The sequence below is a fragment of the Ricinus communis genome, chromosome 1 (genome assembly GCF_019578655.1).
Source record: "Ricinus communis isolate WT05 ecotype wild-type chromosome 1, ASM1957865v1, whole genome shotgun sequence".
NCBI lineage: Eukaryota > Viridiplantae > Streptophyta > Magnoliopsida > Malpighiales > Euphorbiaceae > Ricinus > Ricinus communis.
In genome coordinates this window covers 11628042-11647500 of record NC_063256.1, presented here as the reverse complement: position 1 = coordinate 11647500, position 19459 = coordinate 11628042, and the positions used below count along the sequence as shown (strand labels likewise).

The following is a 19459-nucleotide window of genomic DNA, read 5'->3' as shown; positions in this document are numbered from 1 at the left end:
TGAATTCCCCCATATAAAAAAAAGGGAAATAGAACAAAAAAAATAAAAAACAAGAAACAAGAGAACAATAAAATATACAAAAAAAAAAAAAGAACTATCACAAATGGGGAGCCCAGGATTAAGCACTCGGAATAATGGGCAGCAGCAACTGCGATTAGGCATTACAGACCCCATATCCTTGGGTGGACCTACAGAGTATGATTTGATAAAGTCGCGCGAACTTGAAAAGGTTTATGTCTGGCTTTGTGTATTCTATTTGCCGTTTTTTTATTTTGTTTCTCAAAGTAGTTATGTATATTGACTGAATGAGTATTATGCGTGGCATGTTTAGTTTTTGCAAGACATGGGACTGTATGAGAGTCGGGAGGAGTCTGTGAGTAGAGAGGAAGTGCTTGGGAGACTAGACCAGGTTGAAATTATTTCCTTTGAAGCCAAGTTTCTTTTAATTTTCTGTTTCTGCTTTTGTTCCTAACATGGGAAAGTACCCAATTGATCTCTGTATCACATCTGCTGAATTTTACTATATTTTCGTAGGAGTTTAATAGAACTTTATCTCGTCCTTTTTCTGTTAAAGTATGTTTCATGTTGGTAACAACGACATAAATTGGAACAGATTGTGAAGCATTGGGTCAAAGTGATTAGCCGCGCAAAAGGGTTGAATGAGCAACTAGTGCAAGAAGCAAATGCTAAGATTTTCACCTTTGGTTCTTATCGGCTTGGCGTATGCTACTAACCTTATCTTTTAATTCCTTGTTTGCAACTGTCCATTTAGCTTATGTAGTTTTTGTTGATACTATTAGTGTTTAATTTATTTGAATTAGTTTGGTTCTTTTGCATCTTCTAGCATATGAGACAGTGAGGTTAGAAATCCTTGCAAAATTTGTTACACATTGATGTCATATACAGGAAATATGTCCTTGATTCTTTGTTGGATTCATTTTCCAATGGTAATTATAGCTACCATATTGATATTAATGTTGCTCATACTTCATACACCTTTGACACTTGGTTTACATTTTGGCGCACGAATTATTATGATGGCAGTTGGGTTTTCCTCCCAGATAAAGGATGGACTTGGCTTTTGTCCATTAAGTGGAGGCTTCTCTGCTGTCACAATTTTCTTTCCCCACTGGTGGAACCATGGGATGGGAGAGGCCTATTAAGTTGATTTCTAAGTCCGTATAGTTTATGTGGAAATGAAAGTGGCATGATTGGGCTTAAAGAGATAGCAATTGTGTCAACCTTAAAGAAAATAGAGTCTAGACTTACAAGGAGAAAAAGAGAGGATAAAGAAAAACCTAGTGAACGATACTTGCAAATGTGCACTTGTGGTTATATGCATTAGTAACTAGTGCTGTACACATTTTGAAGAAATCTACTTTAGACATAAATACAAAACACGGTTTAGATTTCAGAGACAAATAAATAACTAAAATGAAAATGAAGAAGAGCCTTTAATTAAATTGTTTTCACCGTTATGCATTTTCTGCTATGGTCATGATATACAAAGCATTATGTCCTCTTGATATATCTTTTCATTGTTTGTCTTGCATTTCAATTTCAAAAAGGGATAGAAAGAGCAAAAATGTTCTGCTACTGAATTGTTTGTTTCTGTTATTGTAATTCAAAAAATAAAGCAATAACTTGTCTTCCTTTATGTAAAACTAAAAGACACAAAAGGATGCGCCGTCTTCTGGTGGACACTCAGATTAGTGTTTTCAATGTTTAGATATAGTACTTAACTTTTTTGTGTTGAGTCTCTATCAGCTTAGTTCTTTTTTTTTTTGTTTGGGTTGAGTATCTATATTCAACTATTTCTCTCTTTCTATTTTTCTAGGTGCATGGCCCTGGTGCAGATATAGACACACTCTGTGTGGGACCAAGACATGCAACACGAGAAGTGCGATCAGCTCTTGCCTATTTATGGTGCAGAAATTTTTGATTTCAGTTTTGCAAATGGTTATTGAATTTAAAAGTTCTTCTAACATTGGTTGCAGGAAGATTTTTTTGGCGAGTTACATAGGATGCTTTCTGAGATGCCTGAAGTGACAGAGTTGCATCCTGTGCCTGATGCACATGTTCCAGTGTTGAAATTCAAGTTTAAGGGCGTTTCTATAGATCTTCTTTATGCAAAACTGTCTCTTTGGGTGATTCCTGAGGTAAGTGTCTGTTTAATCGGGGATTTCTTTCTCTGTGCATTTTGTATTGAAAACAATCTTCCTTTTATTTGTTGAACATTCTTTGTTTTCTTTGTTTCACTTGATTTGTACTTGATTTATTTTGAGCTTACATTGGTTTTTATTGGCTATCTATGACGACATATTTCATTTTAAAGCGTAAAAGCTTTACATGACTGCCTTGCAGTGGGCTGATTATAAACTTCTTTAGGGAACCTATTTTCTGCCTGTGACTGTTTAATATGATTCTTATATATAACTCTTTCTGATTTTATCTTATTCTTTTTTTATTAAACTTTGCTGATTGGAAATTTTTGTTTTAACATGATAATTTGTCACAGGATTTAGATATTTCACAGGACTCAATACTACAAAATGCAGATGAACAAACTGTACGCAGTCTTAATGGTTGTAGAGTTACTGATCAGATTTTGCGTTTGGTGCCAAATATCCAGGTTTTGGCATTAATTTATGTCTTCTCACACTCTTATTCTTTTCCAATTAATTTTTTTTCACAGTTGTCTCTAATTGCATTTCTTTTCTGGAGTGCAGAATTTCCGCACAACATTGCGATGCATGAGGTTCTGGGCAAAACGCCGTGGTGTTTATTCAAATGTATGAAAACATAATGCCGTATTAAAATTTAATGCTTTATTCTCTTTTATGTTCATAAAATTGTCTGTTTGTCATCTTCAGGTTTCAGGGTTTCTAGGTGGTATAAATTGGGCATTACTTGTTGCTCGCATATGCCAGCTATTTCCCAATGCACTGCCAAATATGCTAGTGTCTCGGTTCTTCAGGGTATATACTCAGTGGCGTTGGCCAAATCCAGTGATGCTCTGTGCTATTGAAGAAGGATCCCTTGGTCTTCAAGTTTGGGATCCTAGAAGAAATCCAAAGGACCGGTATCATTTGATGCCTATCATTACTCCTGCTTATCCTTCCATGAATTCTAGTTATAATGTATCGGCCAGCACTTTGCGCATAATGTCCGAAGAGTTTCAAAGGGGGAATGAAATTTGTGAGGTATGATTTTGTGGTTGATGAGATATTTTTGCTTCTACCATTCATATTTTACACAAATAAGGAGTGCCAAGTGATTTCTTCGTTCATTAAATGTCGTGCTTCTCCCATTCAGAATGTGTAAATATGGAGATACAGTCTTAAGGAATTTTAAATTCCATAACTGCTGAAACCTTTCAGTTGCATATGTTTGTCTGAGTCAACCCATTATTTATTGATTTCAATTGGGTTATATACTTTTCTGCCCTTGTTCCCACTTTTCAGTGTTGGTCTAAATCTGAAGAATGGTCCTCAGTTTGCTTGCTCTTCTATTTTGCGCACATCTGGCTTAGGAAGGGTTAGGCGGCATAAACGTAAAAAGATTTAATCCAGGGATACTATATGGAAAAGGCCACCTATTAATGAAAAAAGTAAACAAAATTAGAAACCAGAACAGAAGAAATGAGTTTGTTCAACATCATCATCGATATCTACTGAGGAATAATCAAGAAGGCGGCTACTTCACGGGATAAGACATGGTTTACTGCCCTTGGTAGTTATGGTTCTAAGGGGGGATCTAATTGGAGTTTTTACTTGTTTTTATCGCTTTCTATTATTTGTTAAGAGCGAATGGGCAAGTCAACCCTTATTGAATTTTGTCAAAGTAGACAAGGGATTTATTCACTTGATTTATCTCAGGATCATGTTCATTGTTACATGTAATTTTTCAGCATCATCACACAATATTGCATTTATCATCATTATCATTATCATCATCACCATTTGCATGAATTGATGGTATCTAGTGCTTGCAGGCTATGGAGGCAAGTAAAGCTGATTGGAATACTCTTTTCGAATCTTTTTCATTCTTTGATGCATACAAAAACTATCTACAGATCGATATTGGTGCAGAAAATGAAGATGATTTAAGAAAGTGGAAAGGGTGGGTTGAATCTCGTCTCCGTCAGCTCACATTGAAGGTGTAGCAACTCTCATCCTCCTATGCGCTCATTTGTAGCTTTCTGTATCTTTGTGCATGCATGTGCTCATGTGCATCACTCATTCCAATTCATTTTTCTTTTTAGATTGAGAGGCACACATTCAATATGCTTCAATGCCATCCACACCCAGGGGAATTTACAGACAAATCTAGACCTCTGCATTGTTCTTACTTTATGGGTTTGCAACGTAAACAAGGGGTTCCTGCAAATGAAGGGGAACAGTTTGATATCAGGATAACTGTTGAGGAATTTAAAATTTCTGTGAACATGTATACCTCATGGAAGCCTGGAATGGAGATCCATGTAACACATGTAAAGCGAAGAAATATTCCTAGTTTTGTTTTTCCTGGTGGTATACGCCCTTCTCGTCCATCAAAAACAACTTGGGATAGCAAGCGAAGTTCAGCAGAAAAGTCAGGTGAAGGTAAAGGGGTTTCAGATGGATCAGATGACAAAGGGAAGAGAAAGCGAATTGATGATAATGTAGCAAATGCGACAAAAATTGCCAAGCCTGATTCTACTTCTCCCTTGAGTGGGGAAGTTAATAATGGAAGCCCTTCTGCTGGCACTGTTTCTCTACTCCTTACAAGTACAAATGCAGTAGGGGAACCAAGGGATGAACCAGTTGAGAATAACTTAACAGATGACTTTAGTAATTCCAAAGATTTAACTGGGTTTTATGCTCACAATGGTGAGCTAAATCCACCAAATAAAGTTTTGTTAGGTATCAATGAAGCACCATCTAAGGTAGCTGAGAAGCTAGCAATTGAGACAATAATGTCCGGGCCTTATGTTACCAACCAAGCTTTGCCACAAGAACTTGATGAGCTTGAAGATGACTTTGAATGCAGAACTCAGGTTAAAGACTTTGGGGCTGGGGCTAATACAAAAGACACAAATGACAGCCCAATAGAATCGTCATCAGCAAGTACAACTGCTAAAACATTGCCAAATGCACCTGTCGCCGCACCAGTAATATCCAGCAATGGAACTGATCCATCCACTGCTTTGTGTCCCAATGGCGGTTTGGAGGAGCTTGAGGTCCTTTCTGCTATGTCTAGAAGTTTCAGATTGCTGATTTATTAGACTCCTATGCTAGATTCTGTTTTACCCTTTCTTTTAAAATTTTTTTTTTTTTTTTTGCTTGCATGACTTGGAACTTGAGTGTTACATATCTGCTGCAATGTTTTGCACTCTTCATGTGAGAAAAAGGGTAGGAACATGGGAATTTTGGGGATTTATGTTTGGTTGAGAGTAGTCAATTTTAAAATTAGTGCTTTGTTGGGTTCACTGTATGCTTTTCTTTAATTATTTTTTAGACTCTCAATTGTATACTGCTTGCATACATGGGTGGCACCTGACATTGGTCTCTCTTTTGATAAATACGGTTTAAGTACTGATTTATCTTGTCTGTCTTCTGTTTTCAAGCCTGCTGAACTTGTGGCACCATTTTTTAGCGGGATCTCGTCTGCAGCACCTGTGGCGCAACGAAAACCACTTATCAGGTAATTGGCTTTGTTAGTTTAGAGCAACACATTGAATTGTGTCTCTAATTTCATTTTCCAAGAGAAACTACTTTAGATAGTCTCAATTTTTTTTAATCATAGCGTTTATAAGACATCTGACTGTATATCTGTTTCTCCATGTTCTGTTAGGTTGAGTTTCACTTCTTTAGGCAAAGCCAATGGCAGAAGCACATAAGGGTCAAGTGTCGGCTGGAGCAAAGCTGCCAGGAAAACGTTTAGATTTTATATGGTGGAGATTTTTTTTTTTCTTTTTGGAAAAAAAGGTTCCCTCTTGTAGCACTTAACTTTTTAGTGTTAATAAATCTTGAATCGCCCACTCTTTTCATGTACATATAAGAGTATGAAATATGGATCATTAAAAGAGTATTTTCTTACAATGCTTTTCTGTTTGTAGATTCTTAAGCAGCATATGCAATTAGGTTATGAACAATGTAGAGTTTCAAATATCAAATTCATATTTGCCTTGCAATTCCTCTTGTTATATGATCTGATGGATTGATTCAAAGTGTCGTACTCAATGGAGAAGCCAATTGCTTGTCAATCCATAATTTTAAGCACCTTCAAATTGTGGTCATAATTTGCTTAAATTGAATTGTATTCTTTCTCCACAAAATGGCATGAATTATAGTAGATAGATAGTATGATTATGCCTTTGCACGAGGGAGGACATATGTATTGAACAGGAAATGAATTATACATGGGTCGACATGCATTAAATTTAAGTCATTCAGTATTGGATAGGTCTCTAAATACAAAATTACTAGATAGATCTTATAAGAAAAAGTACTAAAATAATCACTATATAAGAAAGACTAGATTAGTTGCTTTTAAAAATTATACAATAGAATGGTTTGAAAATTATAAGATAGATATCTATATAGAAAATTATTACATAGATTCCTAGATGGAAAATTAGTAGAGATTTTGGATGGAAATAACCGGTTATCTTCAATGAAAAACTACTATCTAGGTTCTTTGGTGAAAAATTAATAGATGAGTCTTTATTAAAACATAACGATAAAATTCATGCTAAAAATTATCTAATATTTTTTTGAATATAAAATTATTAGATATATCTTGATGCAGATAATAAGATATTTTGAATGAAATTAGATTTTTTTGGTGAAAATTTAATAAATGAGTTCTTAATGGAAAATAATAATAGAAGTTTCAAGAATTATTTAATATGTTCTTAGATGTAAAATTATTGGATAAGTTATTGATGTGTCTAATTTAGTACTCGTAATTGCACGAACCGTTCTTATAGTAAGGGTAAGTTCACTATGAGGTCGATCTCTTAAGAAACTATGAGGCCACTTATTATAGAGACTAGTTATTAACACAAAATAATAAAAATAAATCTAAACACTCTAAATTAATATTTGTGAGATGAACAATATTTATAAAATAAAGTAACCAAATAATAAACAAATATGCAATGCAAGTGCAAATACTTATGATTTAAAGCTATTTGCTAAAAACAGTATTTAGTCTACCCATTTACTTAGTAGTCCTGTTGTTTTAATTTAAGCCTAGATCTAATAAATGAGATGATGACGTGCCTTTTCCCTGAGCCACTCAAGCTAGTGATGCAACCTAAGTTTCTTATACCAACATAAATTTAAAGTAAAGATGATGTTTCTAATACTTTTAACCTAAAGATTTTCATAACAAATATTACTACTAAATTGATATGATGGTCAATCAATAATAATAGATGAAACTAATATATATGAAGGTAAATAGATCATTCATCAAATAAATAAATAACAAAATTCATACAAAATTAAAAAGTTAAATTAAATACTTATGAAAACTAACTTAACATATTTAACCCAATGATCATAATATTAAATAGAAAGACATAATACAATAAAGTAAAAGCCCTATAGATCCAGGATTCTTTCAAGTAGGAAGAAGATTGGTCCTTACTCTCCACTTCTTGAAAAACTCCTTAGATTTTTAAAAAAGTAATGAAAACTAAGACTAAATGTTTATGAAAAATTGTAGAGAATTATGGAGAAAATAATGGTAGGCAGGTATAGGGAGCAGATATGAGAAAACTCTCCTAATTTCGGAACTAGGTTTTGCAGAGATATATATAGAGAAGAGTCCTCCACTAAAATAAGTCTCCTTAGAGATGTATACCTAATATAAGTCTATCTAATATATAAGATTTTAAGTATCTTTATCACTACCAAATACTATCCCATAAATAACTCTTAATATAAATCCTAATAATTATACAAAATGACTAAAATGTCCCTTGGGCCTTGTAATTAGTAGTCTATGCGTCTTAAATTAGTAGTCTATGCGTCTTAAACTTGGGCCTTTCAATTAAGCTTCTTTTTGAGTATTTAGCTCCATATCTTTTTTTTTTTGGCTAATATTATCTAAAAATAGATAATTAAGCTTAAGTTAAGTAAAAACACATATTTTTACTGTATTATGTATAAAAATATATCATTAAAGCTAATATCATATATAATTTGAACCGATCAAATACCCCCACACTTAAACATTTACTTGTCCTTAAGTAAATTGCAACTGGGAATTAACTTTTGCAAAAATCATGAAGAACATCACTACTCAGCTTAAAGATATTATTCAAAAGAATCTCACTAATGCAAAGATTATGTCAACCCAAGAACACTTAAATCATAATAATTTCCTTTAAAAATATAAACTCAATCATTGTTAATCAAAAAACTCAAGCATCCAATCATTCACACTTGTTTCACAATAAATAGTCTAATTCATCTCCAAAAGACACAACTATAATGCATAATCCAAATTATCATAATCCTATTCAAAAAGGAAAAACCTTCATTCATAACAAGAGATCAATAGACATTTATATATTTTTTTATATCACTTGCTTTTGAAGCTCTTATACATTTTTTTCTTTTCTTACACTCCTTGGATTTTTACTTGATACTTAGGGTATTTGTTTCTTTCTTGAGATGTTATGTCTTTACACAAATACAAACATGGGTAGTGAATGGACCTGGTTACTCAACAAAACATACATCAAGATGATTTGCATACTCATAATCTTAATTGCCTTTTTACGCGAAAATCGACATTATTCATGAAGATCCCCGGTTACTAAGCAACTAAAATTAGCAGAGTATAATATATTACTTAGAGCTTTAACTTGTCCATATCATATTCTTACAAACTTAGGCAAGCCAATTTAGTAACAAGAAAATCATAATCTAAATCATACACTTCTAATTATACCAAACTCAAATTTGCCAAACTATTCATCATGTCCATATGCAAAGAATAGATACTTGATCATTTTAATACAAATAACTTATGAGATCACATTATACATATTAAAAACAAACTCAAGAGTTCAAAAAACTCGACATAATAGTATTCTTTCATTGACTCTTATAAGAATAATAAGAAAATACTGAGTAGAAAAGTTTAAAATTTTGCAAAAATTCATCAAAGGTGTTAATTCTCATGGCATGGCATATAAAATTTAATTAAAGAAATATTCTATTTTTCTTTCCCACACTTAAATTTGATATTGTCTTTAATGTCTTAAACATAAAAAAAATATATAAAGGAGAAAAAGATAGAATACTTCCTTGAAAAATTGGAGTGCCATTTAAGTCGCCACTGGCCAGAAGTAATCATCATCTCGTATATACCTTAAATAAACTTAGAGAATCATCATTGATAAGAGCTCACTAGCTAAAATAAAATATTTATAAATAAAATAGAATAAAAAGTTATTATTATAAAATAAATACATAAAATGTAGTGAAAAATAAATGTCCTACGATAACTAGATAGTGAAGTCCCAAAAATAATCCAAAAGTAAAAACCTATTACAAAGCTAAAATCAATGTTGAGGCGGAAATGATGGTAATGATGTAAATGGATAAAGGTAATATGAGAGAGAGAAAAGAATGTACTTATATGTGAGGGTTGGGGTTTGGGAGGATTGTATTTGAATTGTAATTAGGAACTTTTAAATTGTTGTGTTTTGTGGAAGATTAACAACTTTAAGTTCTAATACAATTCAAATTAAAGTAATTTTATTGAAGGATGGCGCTGCCAGCTCCTGGCAGATGTGCCACGAGGTCCTGGCGTGCGCCTTGGTGCCCCTGCTACATACCTCCCGGTGTCATTCGCGCCTCACCGGTGACAGCCTTCTGGGGAGGAGTTGCGGCTTGCGGTTGCGGCCTTGCGTGCTACCGCGACTGTGCTCCTTCTAGCAGCAACCGCGCCTCGCGGGTGGTTTTCACCATGGCTCGCAGTCCCTTCGTGCCTCGCAGGTGGCTTCCCCCGCGGCTCGCTGTCCCTCGACGCCTCGCGGTAGAACGCAGGTGCTGGTGGTGCCGCGGCTGCCTCACTCGCGGGGAGTTCGAAAACCCGTGGCTGACTCTACTGCTGCTTGACTGCTTCAGGCCTGTGTCGTCCCTGCTGTGGCTCTGCTACGGGCCCGTATGAAATTTCGTTACCGCAACGTGGCTCGCTCAAAAATAATTTTTTTTAAAGGAGTTTAATTGGCCCACAAGGAGAAATATTGTCTTTTGGGAATCAAAGAAGATAGGGATACTTAATTTTCCTTCATAGGCTTATAAGGTAAACATAAAATACTAAAATTTAAAAATAAAAGAAAATAAAAATAACTTAAATGCATAAGAATAAAAATATAAGCGCTAAGTTTATTGTTTATAGATAGACATTCCTAATTATACTCATGGTGGGTGTTCATCCGCGTACTCCACCTCTTGGTTATAAGCCATTCTTTTCAAGTATGGCTTCATACTTTTAATGCGAACATCTAAAATGTCACGAAAGCTCTTGTCAATTAAGAATGAAATATCATCATATAATTGTTCATAAACAAGATAATCTAAATAATTATATGAACACTTATCAAGAGTAGATTTAGGAGATAAAGTTAGAGAATCAAACACTTCAAATTCTATAGTTTCTCCTAAAACTATCATGGTAAAGTTTCCATCATGCACATCAATCACAGTTCTAGTAGTTGCCATGAAATCTACCAAGGAGTATAGTTTGCTTTTTATCTCTTGCTGGTGTGTTTTTCATGTCAAGCACTATAAAATCAATAGGAATTATTAACTTGCCTACTTACACTAGCAAGTCTTCCACTATACCTCTAGGATATTTTATTGATTTATCTGCAAGTTGTAGAGAAGTACTGGTGGGCTTCAACTCTCCTAAGTCAAATCGTTCATACATCAAATAAGGCATCAAGTTGATGCTTGCTCTCAAATCTAACATGGCTTTCGTAACCTTTTTATCACCTATTGTAATATCAATGGTAAAGCTACCAGGATCTTTCATCTTAAGGGGCAATTGATGTTGAAGAATTACACTTGTTACTTGTACTTTTTTGTTATTTGCATATTGTCTTTTGTTGGTGTTCAACTCTTTAAAAAACTATGCATAAGTTGGCTTATTTCTAACAACATCCAACAAAGGTAAATTAGTATTAACTTTGGAGAGCATCTCAATATTTTCAAAATTTTTTTTATCCTTTTTTGCTCTCTTTGGGTTGGTTTAGAAAATGAATAGGTGGTCTATAAGGCTGAGCTGCCTTTTAAAATTCAGGTTTAGAAAATGCTTCATTTTCTTTCTTCTCAAGCCTAAGATTAGGCTCTACTTTTTTTTCATTTTGTATGCTCTCCTTATTGATTTGCACTAATCCATCATTTTTAGGTATACCTGTATAAGAAGAAGAATTCTTTTCAGTTTCTATAGTAATTACATTATCAATAACCTCACCTTTTCTAATAGTAGTAATGGAATTGGCTTGTTCAGGTTGATTTGATAGTTTTCTTTATTGAGCTCTTAAACAACTTCAACAATTTGTCCCATTTTAGCTTCTAAACGTTTCATTGAAATCTCAATGGAATCTAACTTTTTCTCATTCCTCTCCATCCTATCATAAGAAGCCGTTATAAATAATTGAAGTGTTTCTTCCAAACTTGGCTTTCTTTGTTCATTAGATTGAAGAGTTTGTTCTTGATCTTGAAAGGAAGGATTGAAGTCTCTTTGAAAATGAGAATATTGGTCTTGGTAATGAGATTGATTTCGTTTCTCAATAATTGTGGTAGGTTTTGGTCATTGTATTTTCAAGAAAAATTTGAATGATTTCTCCAACCTGTGTTATATGTGTTGGAATAAGGGTCATTCATAGGATGCATGGGTTGGTAAGAATCCATCAAATTTGTTTGGTCATACATATTTCCTCTATAATTATCAAAAGATGAACAAACATTAGCATAATGACCATAAATACCACAAATACCACATACCTCATTATTTGGTGAGTTTTTTTTTTTTGTTGAAGCAAGCATCTTAACTTGCTTAATCAATTCAGCCAATTGCATGACCATCTCATTACTAGCTACTACTTCATTTACTTCTACTCTTTTTTATCCTCACACTCTTTTATTGAGAATTGGCTCCTAACATCTCAAAGATATCATAAACCTCATCAGCTACCCTTCTAATATAGCACTTCTAACTGCATTATCAACCATACATTGATATTGTTGTGTCAACCCATCATAAAATAATTTATTGATTATTGGGAGTGGGAATCGATAGTGTGGGCGTTGCAATAGAAATGATTTGAAGCAATCCCATGCTTCATGAAAAGATTCAACATTCTTTTGATAAAAATTAAAAAATTCAGCTCTTAATTTTTTAGTTTTTTGAAGAGTAAAACCTACTCATAAACTTTTGATAAACTTCATCCCAAGTTCTCAAAGAATTAGGAGGTAAGGTCATTAACCAAATATTTGCTCTTTCTTTCAATGAATAAGGAAAATACCCCATTCTTAGTTAATCCTTATTTAAGTCCAGATAATGGAAAAGTATGAACTATGACATAAAATTTTCTAATGAATGTTAATGTATCCTCACTAGGTATACTGTAATACCTGAAATTTTTCTTTAATAATAATAATATTAGTAATAATAAATAAATGAGTTTCACTTAAATCAATTTTACTTTATTTTTATTTGATTTAATTGGAATGATTTAAATATAATTTTAATACTAGACAAATAAGGGAGCTATTTTCTATATCCAATTAGTTTGATTTTTAAGAAATTAATTAAGTAAATTCTTTGAAAAATAGATTATATTTTTGGTCATTCAATTTTTTTCCCAATATGAATATATAAATTAATTTCTATATTGAAAGTTATGAAAGAATTAGTAAAGGATATTTTATAAAAGAATTAATGGGGAAATGACATTTTAATTAGCTAATGGTGTTAATTTTTAATTGAAAAATATTTAGCAAATTGGTTAATTAAATTAATTGTGTTAGGATTAAATTGGAAATTTATTTTGGAATGAGGATTAAGAATATAATCTTATTAATATGAAATTTTAATGAAAATTTGAATGTTTGGTATTTTTGTAATTAAGTATGTCGGCAAGGGCTTTTTGGTAATATTATATTTAAAAACAAGAGTAAATAAGTAATTATATATTTTCAATAATTCTGTTTTGGCCCAAATTAAATAGTTAGGGGCTTAATTAAAAGCTAAAGAAAAGTTGAAGGGTTAGTCAGGAATTTTGCTGGACGAAATTGTTGGTAATTAAAGAAGTTGAGGGACTAAATGGTTAGTAAACAAAAGTTAGGGGACCTATTGGCGATAGAAGAAAAGAAAGAAAAGAAAGAAAAGAAGGGGTGGCTGGGGGAAGCTACTCTGTTTCGATTACAATGTTTGCAGAGGTTGAGTTGAAGAAGCATGTTGTTGGTTGAAGAGAAAGAATAATAAGATGTCATTAAGAATAAAGTAGTGTTAGACAAGTTCGTGGAAGAACTGAGGGAAGCACTAGATGCTGATATTCAAGACAGGTATCAAATGGCAAGCGACGAATGGTGAGTGATGAACGACAAGCGATAAAGACAACAGATTTTGGTGCATGCAATAAGGACGGGAGTCGATGGTGCAGGCAATGAGGACGCCATGCAATGCAGTAGTGGCCGCAAAGACTAGAATTGTATCTCTCCCTGTAAATTGGAATCTCTCATCAGATCATCGGCTAGGGATATTCTTAAGATCTCCAGCATGCAAATTATTGTTCTTAGTAGAGGCGGTGCTGGGTCGATCAGAGGGCGGAAATGAAGCAGAAAATTAAGGCGGAAATGAAGCAGATAAGTAGGGCTCAAATGAAGCAGAAAAATAGGGCAGCATTCGCTTCCGGTAGGAGATCAGACTGTGGGGGAATTAGATGGGGTTGAGAAAGATCACAAGTTACAGGTGGCGGTTGCAGCGTCGGCTACAATGGTGTTAGGTGTAAGGAATAGAGTTCTATTTAAGCTAGCTCTTGTTCTTCTCAAGCATTACCCTTCTTCCTTGCACAGCTCGCTACTTTTGGATATGGTTTTGGGCATGATATTGTTGCTGATGTTTTTTTTTTTAGTTGTGAGGATTTGCAGGAATTAGTTATTCTCATCAAAAGCAAAAGTTGTTAATGCTGATAATAATGTTGGCATTAGTAATGCAGTTTTTTATTTATAGAATTTGAGATGGTTAATTGTTATGTAAAAGCAGGAGTTATAGAGTTCTTAAACGCCTTATCATACAAGATTAGTCAAAAATTTTGGTGTGCTTGTTGGTTGGGCTTGCACTAGGTTTGGGTGGGTATGATGATTTAGGTTATTCTAATGTAATTGTGGGTTATCATCTTCGAGATATTTTTTTTGGGGCACATCCTGATTCTGTCGGTAATGGATTTAGAGTGGATAATGGTCTATTTGGAGCATGGTTGTGCATATTTGCTACTGATGATCTAGACATGTGCCTTGATGTTTGAAAATGGAAGGATGATTGAAATTTGTCAATGTGATAACAATCAAAAGGAGTTCAGAAAGAGATGATTCGTTAGTTCGGCTCGCTCCACTCGAGGCATCGAAGCAGAGCTAGGAGGTCGTCAGATCTGTGAATTAAAGTCATATATCTATTCACCTGTCATGGTAAGATTTTTATGCGATATCTCTGGTTATATGATTAATATTTTAATTATAGAGTTATTTACTATTTATATATGTTTCATTTTATGCATTATGATTTTATTAATTTCGTGCTGACTCGAGATGGGACGGCTATAGAACATGCTATTTGATAAGTTGCACCGATAGGAATTTGAAACAAATAGTAAAAAGAGTAAATTTTAAAAGGTAAATTTAGGATTTGCCCTGGTCAAGCATTGCTCTCTAGGCACCGGTTTATTTGGAAACCTAAGTAATCAGACTGGAGTTAAGGACCCTGGTCGAGCTTCTAGGCGCCAGTCTTATTGGAGTAAGAGAGCCGAAAGGCTAAGACTGATAGTGTGACCGGACTAGAGTTAAGGATCTTGGTCGAGCTTCGCTCTCTGGGCGCCAGTTCTGTTAGAATTAAAGAGTCGAGATGTTAGTGTTGGGATTAGGGTTCTGCTAAAGTATTCCGTTCCGTGGTATGAAATAAAAATTTATTTATTTTAATTTGCAGATGCATAGCATGACATGTGTTTTTATTTTAAATTAAGCAAATATTTTATTGAAGTGCTTATATCCATTTTTGGGATATATGATTTTAACTCACTCTCGAGACTGACAGTCTCAATTTTCACAGTTTTTCAGGTGATTGTTAGTCTTCCCGCAATTCTTATCTAGCAATCCGACTCCTTCATCATCGGGTTGATGTAACTGATTTTGATATGTTTGACTTGTAAAAATTTTAGATTCTCCGCAGTAGAGATTTTAGACTTATCAGTTGTAATTTTATATAAATTCAAGTCTCGCCTAATTATGCTGGCGGACTGAATTTAATTTATAATACCTGTTGATATAAGTTTAATTATGAAAAAGTGCTTAGAATTGTGTTCAGATTTTAATTTGTTTGAGTTAGTGAATGGTTAGGCTTACTACGGGATTTGGTGGCCTTACGCCTACCCATTTCCTAGTGCTGGTCACGGGTCCATAAGTCAGGTCGTGACACATACCATAAAATAAAGGAAGTATATTAAAATGAATGTTCTTTAGTTTATAATTCCTAGATGTATCACCTAAAACTATACATGAAGTAATGTTACTAATTATAGGCCGTGCATAATCTGCCTTAGCCATTAGTCTTTCAACTCCTATTTCTCTTGGTGGGTTTGCCATGATTTCAACTTCTTCTTTTGATTCTTCTTCAATCTTCTGAGTTTATGAATCGCTTGATTTAGTTTTCTTCTTCATATATAAAACAAAAAAAAAAATTAGATTAAAAAAAAAACTTAAAAATAAAATTTTTAAAAAAAAAAAACACATAAATAAAATACAAAACACAAAACACAAAATAAAAACACATAAACAAAATAAATCACAAAACACAAAACCAACTAACAAACACAAGACACTTTAGATAATCAATCAATATAATAAATGTGGGTCTTGTAATAACTCTTAATATAAATCCTAATAATTATACAAAATAACTAAAATGTCCCTTGGGACTTATAATTAACAGTCTATGCGTCTTAAACTTGAGCCTTGACACAAGCATATCCAATTAAGTTTCTTTTTGAGTATTTAGCTCCATATTTTTCTCTTTTGGTTAATACTACCTAAAAATAGACAATTAAGCTTAAGTGAGGTAAAAACACATATTTTCACCATATTATATATAGAAATATATAATTAAAGCTCTAAAATATCTTTAAATATCTATATATAATTTGGATCGATCAAATACTCCCACATTTAAACCTTTACTTGTCCTCAAGTAAATAGAAACTGAAAATTAACTTTTGTAAAAATCATGAAGAATATCTATCCATACCCTTAAATATTTATATATAATTTGGACCGATTAGTTACCGAGTGAAAAATTAAAAAGTGAATTTGAGAGGACAATCACAAAATAGGTCTCTAATAGAACTATTAGATAGGTCCCTTGACGGAAGGTGCAGAATAAGTACAGGTGAAAAGCAAGAAGATAAATTCCTAAACAGTGGACTAATTTGTACGGATAATTATCATATTGATACTTATATAGAAAATGCCAAATGGGCCCTAATAAGAAAATTACTAGATAAGTCCATATAAAAAAATTACTGGAGCTAATGAAAAATTACATATCACGAATTGCTTACTCCTAATTACATATCACATGATCGTCAAATTTAAAAGGCATGTTTGGTTGGTAATACTAATCCTATTCATATGCAACGATGAATCAATTCAACAAATTTAATATGGCATCAATAAGGTCTAAGCTTAAGATATTCTTATTATGCATGTATATGATTTTTTAATTTCTTAGGCATATAAATATTGTATATGAAAGTTCATGTAACAATAGAAAATAAGCAACTTAGAATGTAGAATTGATCTTAAGAACATTATTGGAATCATGTTGAATAACTATTGAACTATAATTTATATTTGAACTATGCAATTGTTAAATATATTTGAACTTTTATTTCATGCATGTTAGGATATAAATCTATGAGAAAAAAATAGTATCCATAGTTGGAAACTTTATCCTTAGTTTATCCTTAGGTATATTTATCGTCACACAATTATAAAATATTTTTAAGCATATTATATTTCTCATATTGCTTAAACTGAAAAATATTGCTCAAGTATTTAATTATTATCCTACGCAGTTTTTCATTTTTAAGTATATTTTACCTAACGTATGAAATAATATCGTACATTCTTATAAGTTGAGATGTATACATCCTACTATTATAATGTTATATATTATATACATGTGCACATTGAGCTGGCAATATAAAATACTTAACATTTGAGGCCTAGCTCAAGTGGCAAGAGCAATTACTCTTGAGAGGTGAAAATTTTAAGTTCAAGTCTCCACCAGGTGAAATTTCACCTTTATAGCGAGTGTAAGAGGATGGTTACCCCTATTGTATAGTCCACAGCCCACTAGACCTTTTACAAATTAAAAAAATAAAACAAAAACATTAATTACAGTAAGAAAAAAATAAAATGTGTTATTAATCATATACTCAAAATATCTAGGTAAGTCTTTTCATTTATTAAAAATATGAACCACCTTTAAAATATCTTCATGTAGCTCTGTTGTTGGTGATAAGGAGTGGCTAGCCTTCTCTCTTTTCATTACACTCTTCAATCCTGTCTAGCTTTATATAGTTATGTATGTATTCATTCTTTCTCCTATGAGATGCAACAATTTTTGAAAATTGGTTATATTATGGTAAAATCTTAAACTTTAGTGGAAACAAAAACCTGTTTGTGATATTTGTTCCTTAAAGTTTTGTTGGAGATGAATGTGCAGCCTCATGAGGGCTATTGAATTTATTTATGGTATAAATTTGCAGTTTTGGCCTAGTATTTTTGAATACTAATTAAGGGACTATCAATTGTTAAGTTTCCTAGATCGTCTTGATGACACAGACTATTGGTTATCTGTAAAAAAAGAGTTTTGAGATCTGAAAATCGTGTAGTAAACAAATGAAATTTTACAAGGAGATCGTAATACTAAAACTAGACCTTTCAGGCACTGCTCGTGAGGATGAGCTAATCGTTCAGTGGCATAGATTAGATGCTTGCTGGATCATTAGGAAGCTACTTCTGAGCAATAAGATGCTTGCTGGATCATTAGGAAGCTACTTCTTAGCAAGTCTGTCAGGCATATAAATTCTAAGTATTGATGTTGCTTATGGTCCTGTATTGTTGCTAAACACTTGAACTATATATATATATATATATTTAATTCATGGAAAGGCCAACGGGTCATGGATTATATATTTATTTTCTTACACTTTCAATTAGTATGGAGGAGAGGATTCGACTTTGAAAGCTCTCACAACCGAGAGTCAAAATTTTTTACCAATTGAGCTAGGTATCGAGCGTCGTAAACCATATTATTAGTTTATGTCTTTTGACAATATGTCATTTCAGGATTCCTTGGCAAATGGTGTATTGGCAGTTCAAACAGTATGTAACATCATAATGGTATCAACACTTTTGGCAACAGCAGCAATAACTCTGATCAGTGTCTTCGAGAGCAGCACAGCTTCACAACTGATATATGGAAGCAACACAGCTCCACTATTTCTTCAGTCAGTCAAGTATTTTACTATATTGTTATGCTTCCTTGTTGCCTTTCTTTGCAATGTACAGTCAATTAGATATTTTATGCCCATGTTAGTTTCTTTGGCTACTGCTTCCCTCTACATCAAAAGGCAAAACGTACCCAAATAGAGTATGCTATCAGAAGCTTGAATAAAGGAAGCTTTTTTTTTTTGGATCCCTTGTATCATTCCCTCTGTTTCTATGGATCTTCGGGCCAATACCCATGTTTGTCTGCTGCTGCTTGATGTATTTTGTTCTACATTTCTTGGACTCAACTACAAGTTTTTCACGGCAGCTTCATACTCGCTCGATGAAAGAGCAAAGTGACAGGCAGTGATTCAATCATCACAAGCACCATTGACTCTTCATGTACCCATTTCAAGTTCAAACCATGTGAATATGAAAAAAAGAACATATACCCTTCCCTTCTAAATTTTCTATCAGTATAAATATTTTGCCTTCAACTGAACTGAGAATTAGACCTAATATGTTTTATTATTCTATTTTAACTAATGGAAATATTTTTATTCTTAATTTTTAAATTTTATGTCATGCGTATAAAATCTTTAAAGTAATATTTAGATTTGATACGACTGTTTGAAATGTTTAAAAAAAATTAGTGTCATAGATAAAGACATTCCTATAGA

The 19459-nt window shown here is 33.0% G+C and overlaps 1 protein-coding gene, 1 non-coding gene and 1 pseudogene across 3 annotated transcripts; all 3 read left to right on the top strand.

Moving 5' to 3' along the window:
- The first annotated feature begins 4 nt into the window (after positions 1-4).
- Positions 5-6175, top strand: LOC8286380 (nuclear poly(A) polymerase 1). Of its 2 annotated transcripts, XM_015722787.3 has the most exons (12): positions 5-229; positions 332-409; positions 614-721; positions 1838-1900; positions 1998-2159; positions 2519-2632; positions 2730-2792; positions 2874-3203; positions 3995-4159; positions 4265-5221; positions 5609-5685; positions 5836-6175. In XM_015722787.3, exons 1-12 carry the CDS (start codon positions 104-106, stop codon positions 5879-5881), a joined length of 2289 nt encoding a protein of 762 aa, XP_015578273.1. In that variant the 5' UTR covers positions 5-103; the 3' UTR covers positions 5882-6175. The 2 variants fall into 2 exon arrangements, with proteins under 2 accessions (XP_015578273.1, XP_015578274.1); XM_015722788.3 differs by lacking the exon at positions 332-409 and having other exon boundaries at positions 73-229.
- Positions 6176-12303: 6128 nt separating this feature from the next.
- Positions 12304-12410, top strand: LOC112535698. Its single transcript, XR_003079778.2, has one exon. It is a non-coding gene; the product is annotated as a small nucleolar RNA R71 (small nucleolar RNA).
- A 6148-nt stretch (positions 12411-18558) lies between these two features.
- On the top strand, positions 18559-19403 carry LOC107261703 (annotated as a pseudogene).
- Positions 19404-19459: the final 56 nt, after the last annotated feature.

What these genes read in the sequence shown, in the direction of transcription:
- LOC8286380 (XM_015722787.3), top strand. Translation starts at nt 104, where the DNA reads ATGGGGAGCCCAGGATTAAGCACTCGGAATAATGGGCAGCAGCAACTG. An exon ending in AGTCGCGCGAACTTGAAAAG is followed by an intron (nt 230 to 331) that starts GTTTATGTCTGG and finishes TGGCATGTTTAG; the next exon opens with TTTTTGCAAGACATGGGACT. An exon ending in CAACGAAAACCACTTATCAG is followed by an intron (nt 5,686 to 5,835) that starts GTAATTGGCTTT and finishes ATGTTCTGTTAG; the next exon opens with GTTGAGTTTCACTTCTTTAG.